This window comes from Schistocerca nitens, chromosome 5 (genome assembly GCF_023898315.1).
Source record: "Schistocerca nitens isolate TAMUIC-IGC-003100 chromosome 5, iqSchNite1.1, whole genome shotgun sequence".
Taxonomy (NCBI): Eukaryota; Metazoa; Arthropoda; class Insecta; order Orthoptera; family Acrididae; genus Schistocerca; species Schistocerca nitens.
The window spans coordinates 149,378,757-149,396,420 of NC_064618.1; the positions used below are offsets into that span (position 1 = coordinate 149,378,757).

The 17,664-nt window shown below is 39.9% G+C and overlaps 1 protein-coding gene across 2 annotated transcripts in view; it reads right to left on the reverse strand.

Annotated features, from left to right (window-relative positions):
* The window catches only part of LOC126259285 (nuclear valosin-containing protein-like), a 159,627-nt gene that overhangs the window by 120,910 nt on the left and 21,053 nt on the right, over positions 1-17,664 (reverse strand). For both annotated transcript variants that reach the window (XM_049955932.1, XM_049955931.1), the window contains exons 3-4: positions 12,156-12,253; positions 12,006-12,064 (exon numbers count right to left, since the gene is read on the reverse strand). In XM_049955932.1, coding sequence (XP_049811889.1) covers positions 12,006-12,064; positions 12,156-12,253 — 157 coding nt within the window. The remainder of the gene's footprint in view (positions 1-12,005; positions 12,065-12,155; positions 12,254-17,664) is intronic.

Below are 17,664 nucleotides of genomic sequence, written 5' to 3' on the forward strand. Positions count from 1 at the left end.
ACCTTGCCTCATCATTTCCCAAATACCTCAACATGAAAACCAACCTTACATACACAGCAGAATCACAATCTATCACCTAAAAACTGATCATGGCAATTTAATCCTAAATGGTTCTTCAGTCACTCCTCAAATCCTTAGGCCCAACCTAAAAAAAACACACACCCCTCATATCTTCTAAATGTTTCCTGAAGCCCATTAACCCAACCACCCGGGATGCCCTCATTGTAGCCTGTTACTGTGCCCCTGCTGAGAGAATCTCTGCTCTTGTGGACTGACACCTTTAGCCTAATATATGTAATTTACCCTTCTATATAAAGACACTGACTCTCCAGAGTTCCTATTCCTTTACTACATGGCACTGTTCTCATCACTATTAGTGTCGCCTCCCTTTACACTTACATTCCAAATGCCCATGTCCTTGCCAACACTGAGTGTTACTCTCCCCAATGCCCAAATGACTCCAAATCTATAACCTTCTTTCTGGTACCATGAAAACCTATATTCTCACCCACAGTTACATTTCCTTTGAAGACATCACCTCCAGACAATTCCATAGTACAGGAATGGACAGCCACCTGGCACAGTACTATGCCAACTTATTCATGGGTCATCCAGAGAAATCCTTTCTGACCAACCAGAATTCCAAACCCCTCATCTGGGGGCCTATCCTACATCTTTCAGCCACACTGCAATCTGATCGGTAGGCAGATGCACCGAGCGGCCTTGTTTTCAAACAGCCCCACATTATTCCATAAGCCATTTGGAACTGATACTACATGGTTCTTGTAGTGTCGGCAGACTTGCCAACACTACGCACACTAATTGAAAGAGGCGGCCAAGATGCACGCGCTAACTCACGAAGGATGGAGTGAGGTCTGAAACAGGATACGTAATGAATGCTATAAAGAAAAGTACGTAGCTTCTGGACTACTTAACTTTAATCCATCCTTTGTATACATCGTTCTTGATGAACACATCTGGAGATTGTGGCGATACAAGTGAGACTCTTTAGATACAAGCTATCTAAGGCTAATGGCGCCTTGCTAGGTCGTAGCCATGGACTTAGCTGAAGGCTATTCTAACTGTCTCTCGGCAAATGAGAGAAAGGCTTCGTCAGTGTAGTCGCTAGCAACGTTATCGTACAACTGGGGCGAGTGCTAGTAAGTCTCTCGAGACCTGCCGTGTGGTGGCGCTCGGTCTGCGATCACTGCCAGTGGCGACACGCGGGTCCGACATGTACTAATGGACCGCGGCCGATTTAAAGCTACCACCTAGCAAGTGTGGTGTCTGGCGGTGACACCACAGTTCTAATGAACCGAGGCACTTTGTCAGTTCTCCAAGCACCAGCCAACCAAAAGCAATTGGCTGAAAGCTGTAAATGCACACTGCAATGTGCATAGTGCCAAAAACACGAAGCAGCTAGTAGCCAACACAAGCACCCAACTCTTCACAATACTGAAAAGTGTGTACAGAGTACATAGTATTGCTAAAATTTTGCCGACTACATTATGCCAGCATAAAAACTATAGGGTATTTGACTATGTTCTCGAAATTGTCATAGATGCCGTATTATGTTATATTATTCTCATTAGACTGACATCTTGTTTTGGATTTAACATTTCAGAGTATGAGTTAGGAATGGTGTGTAGTACCACACCGTACAAATGCATCTATAAAAATACCAAGAAAATTGTTTAAGTGTATATCAAAGACCAAGATGATCCACAGAATGTAGTTGTAACTCACTCCTAGAGATCCAAATGATGAAGTAGCCTACTTCCCTATATGATACATCAATGATTTGGGGTTTAAAGCAAAATTTAAGAAACACCTTTTTGAGAGCATGTGGCGAGTGCAGCTGTTGAAGTTCATCGTAGTTTGTAACGTGCATCTGATGAATCAAAATGTTTCGTATATGGTGGTGTAGTCTAAAAATATTATGGCGAGGACCTTTCACCTCTGTCTCCTGTTGTTAAGGATTCAATCGCAGATAAATACTTGTGACAAGTAAGGGTATTCTCTTACAAATAAAAAACAATGAATACTGCAAAAAAAATACTTAACTTTCACTAATAACTAAGTCTAAGAACGTGTAACAAACATGAACAGAACAAAAAATCTTTCATACCCAGTGGGGTGCAAAACAATGACGTTTGGCACTGAAGTTTGTTACCTTAACCACTTGACTGCAACAACTAGTACACACCAAGCGCTTTATTCCTGATCATTCTAATGGACAGAGCTGCAGGCTTAACTCCGCTGCTGAATGATGCAGGCGTAAGCCATAAACACATGAAATTTTGGAAGGTTTCCACTATCATGCTTCACAAAATATGTTTTCGTTGTTACTTAAAAGTTGTAAATGTGTTTCCATAATTAATAACTAAACCATTTGCGGGAAAGTATGCAAAGTCACTAGTAAATTCAGCTAAGGCTCACATAATATACATAAGCAGATCCGACGTCTTGAAATTTAACAATTTTTAAACTCTTAATGACATAAAAATAACAGTTATTATGTGATAATATTTTATAATCACTCAGCGTAACAATACAAACCATAATTCTAACAAAGAAAAAACAGTCTATTATTAACTCACTTTCCACTCAGATGCATCCTGGTGATTCTTCAGTGAAACAATCACTAAATCCGAAACTAAAACCACTCAATAATTCTAAACTAACAAACCCTGGCTGTAAACAAATCACAATGAGCTGAACAAGTGGTCATAGTAAAACCTAACCACCCCTCTGTACAGTTCTCAGCAAATTGGCAGAAGGATTGATCAAAGCTTACAGAATAAAAAATTCTCACAAAGAGCCAAAAATGACTTCATTATCGAGGCTAACATATTGCACTGATTGGTATGTATGATACAGAATAGGGCCCCTGGTTCAGATGCACTGATGACAATGTTCTGGACCAAAGACGAGGACACCATATCTGCATTCCTCCAGAACCTCAACACCTCTCCTCCCATTCGTTTCATCTGGTCCTCTACAACACAACAAGGAACCCTCCTTTATGTTTACCTTCACCTCAAGAATGGCTACATTGGTAGAATACATAAGAATGATGTGGCCAGTAGATGCACACTTGGCAAGGCACACGTGGGGGGAAAGCAGTAATGGTGGGAGTTGCAGACAGGTGCTGTAGACGGAATGCTGAATGCTGGAGGGAAAGTGCTGTTCTAAGCTAAAGCCTATGCTCACATTTCTCATAAATATTAAGTGGAGCCCCTGCACACCTACACTTGCATGGTGACCTTTGAAAAGATCTATTGTCACCTCTGCTTTGGTTAGTATCTGAAAACAATTCCACTGAAAAATGCAACGGAAGCAGTGATCTATAATGCAGTGCAGCTTAAACAATGTCACTTCACTTATGTTGTGCAGATGTAATTCCAAGAGAATTCTGAAACATTTGTTAATCAAGTGAGGAAAAGTTATGTCAACAGCTTACAAAAAAGTGTATCTCATGTACGAAAATAAATGTGTAATGTCTTCACTTATATTGTTCCAATTATTGATGGCCCCTAAAAATTACATTCTTTTATTGAAAAAATTCTGTAGTTACTGGAATAATACTGTAGATAATGAAATTTGGAATAATAACCATATGGCAAAATATTCTCCTTTTTGCATACTATGATTTGCCAAAAACTCATTTCAATACTTCAAACCATTTATGAAATATGAGCAATGTTGTGAATATTCCATTCTAACTTTATTGCTGGAACACGCGATCACAAACAAATGTGCTATATCAGATCAATTTTCTTGAGACTGGCGACAGACACCTCCACCCAAGTCTAAAGAAAAATGTAATAGATTAGCTAAAATTCATACCCAGCAACATATTACGCAATATGCATAAAGCTTAAAATCTTAGCGATATCTATTTTCACTGTAAACTTTTTTGAATTTCGCTTACTGTACTACTGAAATGCAAATGTCACAATGCCTGTGACTATTATTGAAATGATGGGCATGTCATCAAGAAGCTGACATATGAAGCTATAAGTAATACAAAAATTTTATTGAATAGTTTCCTTAACATCATTTTGAGAAAGACAGCATGAAATGCGCCTCGATTCTGTCTCTGCCAACTGGCCGAAAACAGGTAAGACGTGTACGCTTCCCCTCCCAAACAAAGGAATGAACTGGCCCAGAGCTTTGGAAAAAAATGGGTCACTGCACATCAGCCACCATATTCTGTGTGGACTTTGGCTCAGTCCACATCAAGCTCACCAACAATCAGCATACTCCCACTGTAGTGATGAGCAGTCCCTCTCCAAATATACCAAGAGTCTCACTGAGGCCTTCATAGACCAAAATTGATCTCCCAACCTTGTACAGAAACATACCTCTCCAGACATCTATCATGCCTGCAAACCCACCATCCAGCCACAAAAGGGCACTCCCCTAGTGACTCAGTATCACCCACAACTGGAGCAACTGAATAACATTCTCCGCCATGCCCTGAAATGAGGAATACATTACCCATCACACCATGCTTCCCACACCTCCCACAGCGGTATTCTGCAGCCCACCAAACCTCCACAACATCCTTGACTATCCCTAATCCACACCTGCTCTCAACCTCTTGGCTCATGGCTCAGACCTAGGTGCAAAAACTGTACCATACATCCTCCCAGTCTGATCACAGGTATCTCCTATCCCATCAGAGTTAGAGCTACTAGTGAAATCTGTTGTCTGATCGACAAACTAAGCTACAACCACTGTGCTTTCTGTGTGGGCATGAGAACTAATAAGCTGTCTGTCCGCACGTATGGCCACCAACAAAGTATAGCCAAAAGGCAGCTGGGACTGCCCAACACAATGTGTTTCACTTCAATGACTGCTTCACAGCCTGCACCATCTGGGTCTTTCCTATCAAAGTAACTGTTGTGAGTTGCACAGGTGGGAACTCTTCCTGGAATAAATACAATATTCCTGTAGCCCCCCCCCCCCCCTCTAGCTTCACTAGTCCCTGACCTTCAACTACATATCCATTTTCTTGCTCCCACTCCATCACTACACAGCCTTCTATTCCACCAACACTCCCAACAGATTTTTTTTCTCCTTCTCAGCTTCTCTCTTTTTCTTGCCCCCCCCCCCCCCCCCCCAAACTTCAAACCTCACAACTGCACTTAGCAGCTCTACTGAGTCTCCACCATGTCCCTGTGCACTTCCAGCAGCACACCACCTCCCCCACCCCTACGCTGCTATCCCTCCTCTTCCCCGCCACAGCCTCCTCATTACCACCACCACCACCACCACCACCACCACCACCACCACCATGCATGTCAGGTAGCTTCTCCTATCAGGTGCAGCTGCAGTCTGCAGTCCAGCATCAGCAGCCAGAGGCATTAATTGTGCATGCATGCAAAAACCCACTATCTATTCACCACTAGATACAAGAGGAAGTCAAATGAAAATCTTAAAATTGTAATTAAAAACTGATACTTCGCACAATTGTTCTGTACATTTGCAGAATTGTTACGAATGATGTAGGAATGTCCTACATGCAGCAACATACTACTGACAGGCAAAATGTAGCTACAATACCAATTCACAATGACAACCACACCTGCAACATGGACCAAGTTGAAACAGCGTTCCGTCACACATTTTCTGAGCAGTGAAGCTATGATACCTATTGCAAGCATTGGGCAAATGAAAGTCCAGTATGCTGATGCATATCTATCACTGCAGCAATTTTATCAGTGGAGTAGAAAGTTTGGAAATGACGTGACTTATGTGACAAACATTTAGTGTCCATGTCAGGCACACCACATTGTGAACTAGTGTCTATTGCAGCAGTTGAAGCCATTGTGATGGAAAATCGTTGTGTGACAGTGAATGAAACAGCTGCAAATCTTAACACTAGTCATGGCTCAGTACATTACATCATTCATGATATGCAGTCATGATTTTGCAAAGTGTATGCAACATGGGTGCCACAGCAGATAACTAAAGAATTGCAAGAGCAACATACTGATATCTGGGAAGGACGTTTGAGGCGCTTTGAGGCAGGAGGTGATGGCTTCTTCGCAAGAGTCATTACAGGAAACAAAACCTGGGTACACTACCACCAACCAGTGCCATAACCCAAGACATTCTGGATGCAGTCATCTGCAGGGAAGGTTTTGCTGACACACTTTCAGGATGAATGAAGTGTTGTCTTGGCTTACTAAACGACTAGGGGAAACAGTCACCAGTGTGTCATATTCCAGCATGTTAAATAATCATGCTTCAGGCTGCAGTAAGATCAAAGCAATGTGAACTTCTGACAAAAAGTGTCACTTTGCAACATAACATAATGTTAGTGCAACACTTGCAACCATCAATGACCTGCACTATAATACTCCACCACATCAGCCATACTTCAAAGACCTCAATCCAAGTGATTACTACATGTCTGGACCACTCAGAGAGGCAAGGAGTCTTTGAAGGTCACGTTGCATCAATCAGCACTGTTGTATTCGTCAGTGAGTAAACATCATGGGATTGAAATGGACGGTGTTATTGTGCCTCCTGCTATTGTGTATTATATGTTCTGTCATTCACTTCCTGCTGGCAGGAGTCACTACTGCTGAGATTCATCATTGACTGTGTCACTGTATGATATGGGGTTAGAGAAGTGAATGTGTGATGGAGGGTTATAGAAAATTCAAGGATGGATGCACAGATGTGCACAATGAAAGCACGAGGAAGACATTCAGATGTGACTTATGAACTTGTGTAACATGTTGACGAAATTGTACATGTAAGATATCCATTCTCAATTTCTGATACATGATCCAGATTTTGAGGACAACCCACACTAAAACTGTCACAGAGAGTTTAGGTCATCCTAAGTTTTGCACATAGTTGGTACCAAAGTGCTTAACTCATGTTCACGTAACTGAAATAATGGGTTCGGCTTTGACATTCGTTCAGCACTATCATGAAGAGCAGGAGGAATTTCTAAACAGAATCATGAGACATCCATTTTCCCAATAAATCCAAAAAATTCCAGTAAATACTGTCAAACTACTAAATGAATCTTACAGTTTTTTGTGATTGCAAAAGTATTTTGACAGCAGATTTCATGAGACTAATGTGTGAGAACACTGACATCACAGGTTTATTATGAGACTTACAAAATTCCAAAGGTAAATTCAAAACAAATGGCAACTGATTTTCCTTCAATCATTCTCCTTCATGACAACATTTGACCCCACACTGCGAATTAAACGAAGAAAAAACTCAAGATTTTAGGCTGGGAGATTTTTCAAGATACTCCCTATAGTCCAGACTTGGCATCAAACAACTTTCATCTTTTCTACAAGATGAAGGCCAGCTCAGCTACTCAGCATTCACAACTGATTATGAGCTCAAGGACAGTGCCGACAATTGGCTGATGCACCATTCTTTAATGAAGGTAAACGATGCTGGTGTCACGGTACGGCAAATATTTGATATTTGAATTTTGGTGGTGACTATGTGGAGGAGTAATGTCAACAGGTCAGAACAAAAGAGTGTGTGTGTGTGTGTGTGTGTGTGTGTGTGTGTGTGTGTGTGTGTGTGTGTGTGTGCGCACGCGCGCGCTCTCGCTCTCCTCTATTGGTCGACCACAATTTTGCTCCTAGGAGTGAGTGCACTTCAATTGGCTTTGTTTCGCGAGGACACAGTGAACTGCTTGATAGTATATGCACAAGTGTCTTGAAATCACTCACAATGTGGTGCATTTTTCTTACACGCCACTATACTTGTTTACGGTGACATCACCACTTGTTTCTGATAATAGCCACAGGAGGTTAAGTGAAATAATATTGTGGTCAGGTAACATAGCTATAATCTGTAAGTGCTTGATTAATAAAAAAAATTGAGTTCAAGTTCAGCCTCCAGTTGTCACGTAATAGTCATTCACAGTCACTCACACTGTACGAGGTGCGGCTAGAAAAAAACCGGACTGATGCTGGAAAAAACATTTATTTACAATTATTTACAATTTCATGTTATCTCCTTCAATGTACTCTCCTCCTCGGTCTCTACACCTCTCCATACGAATTTTCCACTGTTCACAGCAATGCTGCAGATCATTTTCGGTAAGTCCATACATTACTTCCGTCGCTTTTTCTTTTACTGCTTCAACAGTCTCAAATCTAGTTCCTTTCAAAGCTGACTTGACTTTAGGGAAAAGAAAAAAGTCACAGGGGGCCAAATCAGGTGAGTAGGGTGGATGACCTAAGATGGGAATGTTGTGTTTTGCCAAAAACGTCTTCACTGACAACGCACTGTGAGCTTTGTCTTGGTGAAGGATCCATGACTTTTTTCTCCACAAATCGTTCCGTTTTCTCCGTACTCGCTCACGTAGGGTAGCCAGGACGCTAATGTAGTAATGCTGATTCACTGTTTGTCCCTCTGGTACCCATTCAATGTGCACAATCCCTTTGATGTCAAAAAAAAAAAAAAAAAAAAAAAACAATCATCATTGCCTGAATTTCGATTTTGACATTTGTGCTTTTTTTTGTCGTGGAGAACCAGGAGTTTTCCAATGCATCGATTGGCGTTTAGTTTCGGGATCGTAAGTAAAAAACCACGATTCATCGCAAGTAATAACATTTTGTAAGAAGGTGGGATCACTTTCAATGTTTTCCAGGATGTCAGAACAAATCATTCTTCGGCGTTCCTTCTGTTCAATTGTGAGACATTTTGGAACCATTTTTGAACACACTTTGTTCATTTTGAAACTTTCATGAAGAATCTGCCTAACACTTTCCTTGTCAACTCCTGTTAACTCAGACACTGCTCTGATTGTTAAACGGCAATCTTGTCGAACAAGTTTACCGATTTTATCAATGTTTGCATCAGTTTTTGCTGACAATGGTCTGCCAGTACGAGTGTCATCACTGGTGTCTTCGCGGCCATCTTTAAATCATTTAAACCACTCAAACACTTGTGTTCGCGATAAACAATCATCTCCGTACACTTGTTGTAACATTACAAACGTTTCACTTGCAGATTTTCCTAGTTTGAAACAAAATTTGATGTTAACACGCTGTTCTTTCTGTACACTCAACATTTTCCGACGCACAGACAAAACGTCAACTACTTAAAACAGACGCCACGGGCAGACTGAGTGCAGGAGGCAGATGAAACTCTAGCAGTAGGTGGAGCGAGTCACGTGACAGGCCACGCGACTTTCAGCCTTATTGCATTCGTTTTACTGTTTCACCAGTACTAGTCCGGTTTTTTTCTAGCCACACCTCGTAATTAGATACATTAACGCAGTTCACATTCTGCAGTCAACTTTATAAACTATCTAGTTACTTTGCAACAATATACAATCACATCTAGACAAAAAGGTCTAAAATTTATAAAAAGTGATTGTGCATTTAATTCTACACCCTCAAGTTCACTATTAAGCAAGTTCAGTTTTAAGGAAGAGGTGTCAGTTTGCAGAATAGAGATACTGAAGGAGGAAAACCTGTAATACCTGAAGCACCCATACGCTCAAGCCTGACCACCACAAGCCGTTAACAGTACTTTTTCGACACTATTTCTTGTGACTGTGTACAATGACCAAGCTGACTGCAAAGTAATAAGTGAATAGTATGTATTCATAGCATGTGTTCTATAAGTGTTGGAGCACATTTGGGAAGAATTATGTTGGCAATGCCACAACTAACTATAAGTGCCACAGATGTCAGAGAAACAGAAACTTTGCATCATGATGTGATGTTCCCATCATGTCAGAACTGTTTGGATGTGTGATGTTGCAATTATTGCATATGAAGCCATAATCATGCTTTCCAAACGAGAAAGCGATATGTCATTAATATGCACAAGGCATGACCATCTCTATGGTTTTATGAAGTCTGCTCCTCAGGTGGATTCTCAACAAACATTTTTCTACGGTGCATGTGGAATGCAAGTATGACGCAAAGTTTCTCAATGCCAAACAACTAAACTGGAATATGAAGGAGGAAGTATCTGCACTGATTTTAGCTGATATTTTTTGTAACAATACAACTACATATATTCATTTATAGTCTTCAGTCTCAGGAAGCACAAATTGTATTATTACCAATTTTGACTCCTTACCAAGTTTTAATCAAATGATATGAATACTTTACCATAATGATAATATTTGGGTAACTCAATGCCGAAAAATACTATAAAAGAATTTATTTCAGGGCAGTCACTGTGTTCCCCTTAGGCTCTACGACTAGTCTGTATAACACCATATCCTTCTGCATCTGAAGTAAAAGGGCAGATACTTCATTCTATAATGCCCAACAGTGCACATCTTATGAATAAGTAAAGGGTGTTCCATAACTAGTCATCCGACTTAACACCGGAGGTAGAGAACATCGAAATAAATACATTTTTATAAGGAACATATGGTCTCTAAGTCAACTTGTAATCATTTAGTTAGTGGAGCTGAAGTAAGCTGCTTTGTTGGTTTCACTGACTGGGAATGTGTACATTCAAAACTCCTCTGTGTACCGACAGTTGGCTCCAAGGTCTGTTTGGAAACACACTGATTCATTCACAAGTATCACCATATTTTGACAACAAATGTGACTTCTTTGGGAATATACTGATTCAGTAGGAACTGTTACTCGCCTGTGACAACAACAGTGAACATGGAGTGTTTTATGTGTGTATAAACGGCCATCATGCATCTGGTATATGGGTTTGTAAATGGAGAGAGCACCGACAGTGCTTTCCAAACAGACAGGTTCCAAAACAAGAAACATTCAGATGTCCGAATTGCCTGCTACATGAAACAAGCACTTTCCATGCAAGTATGCATGATGTAGGTTGAGTATGCATAATATAGGTTGGACTCTACAGTGCGAACTCCCAAAATGGAAGACTATATTCTGTGACATGTTGAAGTACATCCTTTATTGCATATATACTTTGTGTCAGACAGACTTGAGTGCATTGTATTACAGGACTAGCAGCTTCATCCTTTTCATCTTCAATATGTGGCAGCACTAGCACCTTAATATTTTTCCCCAATGCATGCAGTTTGCCCAGTGGTTTTTACAACAGACTGTGCTGCGCCCCTTATTTCCAGTCGAGGTCCCGCACATTGACGAGGTTTTTCTTACCCACGAAAGCTGTTTTAATATCCATAATTTGCTTGTGCCATCAATAGCAATTCGGCGTTAACATGTGGGGCGGCATTCTCAGTGATAGGCTCACTGAACCATACTGTCTTCCTTTCCATCTCAACGGGCAGAGATATCACATCTTCATGGAACATGTGTTGCCAGAATTGCTGGAGGGTGTACCTCTGAATTTTACACGAAGGATGTATTTCCAGCACAATGGGGCACCAGCTCATTCCAGCACTCCTGTGAGGAACCATCTGACAACCCCCTTTGAAAAATCTATGGGTTGGCCTGATCTCTAGTGCCTGGATTTCTTCCTTGGGGGTGGGTGTGGGGAGGCAGCAAATGAGGCAGCTGGTGTATGAAACCATTGTGGAAACAGAAGAAGATCTCATCGCTATAATTTCCATCACTGCCAATACCATTGCAGGCATGCCAGAAATCTTCAAATGGACAAGCAATCAATGGTCTGACATACTGATTATATACAGGCCAATGGTCACACATTCTAGCAGTCCGTGTGAATGCCCATGTTCTATTCAACATTCTAAACTACTTTCTGTGCAAACTGTCCCTAGCATTAGAAATTGCCACACGGGACCATCTATACAGTAACTAAATATGTTTTTTTATGTCCTCTACCTCCCGTATTAACTTGAATGAAGAGCTTTGGATTGCCCTCTATAAGGGTGCTGCTTCAACAGAACTGTACTTTGCATTCATTACAGACATGAAATATTCATCATTAGTTGTCAAATAGTTAATCCTTTGACAAAGCATACACAAAAAGCTGTTATCAGAGAGTTGCATACAACAGTGCAATATGTCCACAAATATTTCAAAAATTAACTGCTAAGAATAAATTTAGTTGTTAAGACCAAAACTTACTTGAGAAGATCAGGCCGCATGTATAGTGACAACAGTCTTTCATTTACTCTGTTAACATCCTGAATTTTGAGGAAAAGAAACACAAAATTATATCTCACACCACAGAAGAACAATGTAAGTGCAAACTGATTCATAAAATTAGATTCTCACCGGTTCCTCATCTTCACCAAAATCAAATTCTTCTTCACTTGAAGTCATCATCTGATTGCTTGGACTTATATTGTAGCTTCTTAGGATGTGAGCAAATGCTGGAAGAAAATAATAGGACAGTTTATGCTGCTGAAATGAAATTTTAAAACTAAAATTGTCTGTCCTCACTTCTGTAGTTGGCCTATTTTTAACACCTGCTTGACACTCAGCAAAATAAATATTACACAAGTGTGAAACAATTCTCAACATAATCTGAATTAAAAGTTAAATATAAGATCCTGTCACGAATTACAATAAATTTGTGGTACTTCAACTTCTCACAGCCGCATGATTTCACAAAGTTGCATTTCCTTTTATTTGAGTTTAAGACAAATTTTTATCAAAGATTTCACTGTACACACATAAAATTTACAGTTATATGATCAGTGCCAAACAATTTATATTTTCTGAATTATCAGCATCATTTTCACAAAAGAGAAAACTGACTGTAAAAATACATTTAGGGACTATGAACTGGACAATAAACAGAACTACGCATCTGCAAAGTTCCTCGAGGAAGCATACCATTATTTTCTTTCTTGAAAAAAATACTGATTCATTGGATAATTTGCCCATTACTGGGGTGCAAAACAATGTAAAAAATTCATTACTGTAGCACCATTTCAAAGGTTTAAAAAAGATCAGGGGTTTTTAAGTACAGACTTTTAAGACCGTCTCTGCAACTAAGTGTCAGTGTGTGCCTGTGATGCAGAGATGCTGGGTTACATATACAGACAATGTGATTTTTTAAAATTTTTTTCTTTAATTTAAAGTCTACTGTCAAGTCAGTTTTTAATGTGACTGCTACATTTTCAAAGAAAAACCACTCCTTAGCTGTAAAATAATAGATATAACACAGTGGGTAATAACTGACAATAATGAACATAGAACCAACATTTTATTGGCAGTCACCTACAGTGTTGGTTTACACAATTCTTCTCTACCTTATACACTCTTTTCAAGAGGCCTACTTTTTTCTAAGGTTATTTCTGAAATCAGTGAAGGTATTTTAAATCTGTCTTGCAACTCCAAGGAAATGTATACTTATGCTACCAAATGTGTTGCATTTTATTGAAATAAAATAACATCAGTGGTTTAAATCGAACACACATACCACTTGACTTGCTTTCTCCATCTAAAAACAGTTCATTACAAAATATGCAAAAACTAAAAAAAATTACATGGCTCTCAAGGTATAACAAATCAACTTTTGACATTTGGCTTGCAGGAGGGGACATCATGCTGATGTCTGAGTAACATAAATAAAACTTTCTTTTTTTTTAAAGAAAAGAGTTGTCTAACATTTTCTCACAACATGGCAAATTACCAGTTTCATCTAACGCTCAAGGTTGTTGGCAGCTGTAAAATAATTTGCAACTATCAAATTTGGTACACCTATGTAATTTTCTTTCCTCTATGGTTGTTAGTATGTACCATTTGATGGACAAAGGGAGAAACAGTTGTGGAACTGCTTCTACAAATTTGCAGCAGGTTTCCTTGTTAATAAACAAGTGCCACCAGAGCACACTGTGTGTGTGTGTGTGTGTGTGTGTGTGTGTCACTCACCTTTAGCAGATCGACACGTGCACAGTAACATGTAACAGACAATAATATTCACTCTTGCTTTCGAGCACTAACTCTTTATCCAGCAACAGTGGAGCAGTGGAGCGACACACACACACACACACACACACACACACACACACACACACAACGTTGCCATACTGCACCTCACAATGATAAATTTACTTTCCAGAATGGTTGACCACACAGCAACAGATAAAGTGCATATTTGCCTGTGTGTATATTATTTATATGCAATATCCATGTGCTACTTCAGGCATTTCTTAAGCTCATCTCATATGATGTAAGATTCACTGCAATCTAACTCGCCACCTCATACGATTGCTCCCTTGAGGGCTCTGTCATCTAATAGCTGGCTGTTCTGCAAGGAGCTCTGGACATTTCCTGTGATAGATCCACTACTATTTTTCTTGTGAGGCCTATTTGGGTTCCCCACATCCTACTTGCACTGGTAATTCAGGAGTCCTGTTTGGCGACTGATGTCACAGCCTACAGGGAGGGAACCCTGAAACACAGTTAACTCTTGAGACCAAACAGAACATCGCCCATCAGCCAGCCCACCTGTGATCCTTCTCAAACGATTGTAAAGAAACTATTCCATAAAAAAAACTGATACTCGCACATCTTATAGCTTCATTCATCAGCTTCATGACAAACTGTCTATGGTCACATTTACCGTTACTTAAGATTAAGCAAAGTACTGCAAGAATTTCGAAAGTTTGCAATGAAAAATAGAGGTCACTATGAATTTGAAATGTAACTAACATATTGAATTTTTCTTTAAACTTTGAGGGATACTGCTATCTATCACCAATCTTAAGAAAATTGATTGTATTTAAATGCTTCACCTCGAGCTTGCATGCCAACGAAAAAGGCAGTTTGTAATATTCACAAAATTTCTGTATCTCGTAAATGATTTCAGATACTGAAACACGATTTTGGCAAATTACAGTACGCAAACAGAAGAGTATTTTGCTGTATGATTACAGATTTTTTTCAATGAAATGATGTAATATTGAAGTGCCATCAATAACTGGTGAAACGAGTGATACTGTGGGTGAAGAACTTAAGTTTATTTTTATATCAAGAATGGGCATTTTCATAAACTATTGACACACTATGTAATCAGAAGTATCCAGATACCTGGCTGAAAATGACAAGTTTGTGGAGTCCTCCATCGGTAATGCTGGAATTCAATATGGTGTGGCCCACCCTCAGCCATGATGACAGCTTCCACTCTTGCAGGCATACGTTCAATCAGATGCTGGAAGGTTTCTGGGGGATATGCAGCTCATTCTTCACGGAGTGCTGCACTGAGGAGAGGTACAGATGTCGGTCAGTGAGGCCTGGCACGAAGTCAGCGATTCAAAACATTCCAAAGGTGTTCTGTAGGATTCAGGTCAGGACTCTGTGCAGGCCCGTCCGTTACAGGGACATTATTTTCATGTAACCACTCCACCACAGGCCGTGCATTATGAACAGGTGCTTGATCGTGTTGAAAGATGCAATCGCCATTCCCGAATTGCTCTTCAACAGTGTGAAGCAAGAAGGTGCTTAAAACATCAATGTAGGCCTGAGCTGTGATAGTGCCATGTAAAACAACAAGGGGTGCAAGCTCCCTCCCGAAAAACATGACTACATCACACCACCACCACCACCACCACCACCACCACCACCACCACCGAATTTTACTGTTGACACTACACACGCTAGCAGATGACGTTCACCGGGCATTCGCCATGTCCACACTTTGCCATCTGATCGCCACATTGTGTGCCAAGATTCGTCACTCCACACAACATTTTTCCAAGGTTCAATCATCCAGTGTTTACGCTCCTTACACACCAAGCGAGGCGTTTTTTGGCATTTACCAGTGTGATTGTGTGGCTTATGAGTAGCCGCTCAATCATGAAATCCAAGTTTTCTCACCTCCCGCCTGTCATAGTACTTGCAGTGAATCCTGATGCAGTTTGGAATTACTGTGTGATGGTCTGGATAGATGTTTGCCTATTACACATTATGACCCTCTTCAACTGTTGGCAGTCTCTGTCAGTCAACAGGCGAGTTCAGCCTGTACGCTTTTGTGCTGTACGTGTCCCTTCAAGTTTCCACTTCACTATCAGATCAGAAACAGCGGACCTAGGGATGTTTAGGAGTGTGGAAATCTCGCGTACAGACATATGACACACGTGACACCCAATCACCTGACCACATTCGAAGTCCGTGAGTTCCGCAAAGCACCCCATTTTGCTCTGTGATGATGTATAATAACTACTGAGATCACTGACATGGAGTACCTGGCAGTATGTGGCAGGACAATGCACCTAATATGAAAAATTTATGTTTTTGGGTGTGCCTGGGTACTTTTGATCACATAATGTGTCTTCAGATAAGCTGTTTTATGATTCTGTCACAATTTCAACTGCATTAGAATGTTAGTGAGATGAATATTTATAAACTCAGCTGTATTTTGGCGAAAGAAATCAATTAATATGGCAACAAGGAGTCTTAGATATTGCTCAAAACTCATCACTGATAATACTACTCTGAAGAAAAATAAATGAGATGGTAAGACTGGGGAAAATAAATTGATACTCCTGTTGAAATTTCGGTGAAACCCTATAGTCCAGTTATATATTTTAATAATGAATGTTGTGGATTGCAATTGGACAACGTATTTTATTTCTATATCACAATATCTAAGAAATAGGAAAACAACTAACAGTACACAGCATGTCATCTTTTCTTTCCTATCCCTGTATGGAATGAGGAATTTTACTCTTTCACCACAAACATATTTCAGTGTGTCAAGTTACTGATTACCTCTTTACGCCTTCATGGAAAGCTGACTGAATTTTGATAATTTACATGTTTTCATATATCTCAACTCAATGAGATAAATCAATTCTTTGACCAGCACCAGTACACATCATTCACTATTAAAAACACATTGGGGTACAGGATTCTACTAAAATTTCAACATAAGTATACATTTATTTTTGCCGGATTTATTATTCCCTTTAACTTTCTTCAGAGAGATGTTATACAGGGTGGGTTGCCACAAGTTTCACGAAGTGAAATTCCCTGATATTTCCCCGATTTCCAGACAAGTTTTAGCATTTTTCCCTGACAAGTTTTGAGAGCTCAAGGGTAAGTTAAGATGTAAGTTGACAATCTGTCTTTGCCGCTATGGTACCTGAAACAATAGTGCATATGTGGAAATAGCTAAAAAAAGCTTGCAAGTACTAACATAAACATATTTCGTAATGAACTGTTTTTAGATGGAGAAAGCAAGTGAAGTGGTATGTGTGTTCAATTTAAACCACTGATGTTATTTTATTTCAATAAAATGCAACACATTTGGTAGCATAAGTATACATTTCCTTGGAGTTGCAAGACAGATTTAAAATACCTTCACTGATTTCAGAAATAACCTTAGAAAAAAGTAGGCCTCTTGAAAAGAGTGTATAAGGTAGAGAAGAATTGTGTAAACCAACACTGTAGGTGACCGCCAATAAAATGTTGGTTCTATGTTCATTATTGTCAGTTATTACCCACTGTGTTATATCTATTATTTTACAGCTAAGGAGTGGTTTTTCTTTGAGAAATATACAAGTACATAGTGTACAAACTGCCAGCAACTGACACAGTTTTCTTCTTCTTGCTGCCCATACTTTCTAAAATATAAACTACTTTTGAAGCACCAAATTGTACTAGAGCTAATAAAATGTCTATAAAATACCACACTGTACAATGAACTTGTGGTGAGACAGTCACAATTCCTGAAGTCCACTGCCCACGATCTCTGGCCTGCTGAGGAGCACCACAGTCCTGCGTCCATGGTCAAACCACGAAAATCCACTGCATTACGCCACAAACAGACCTG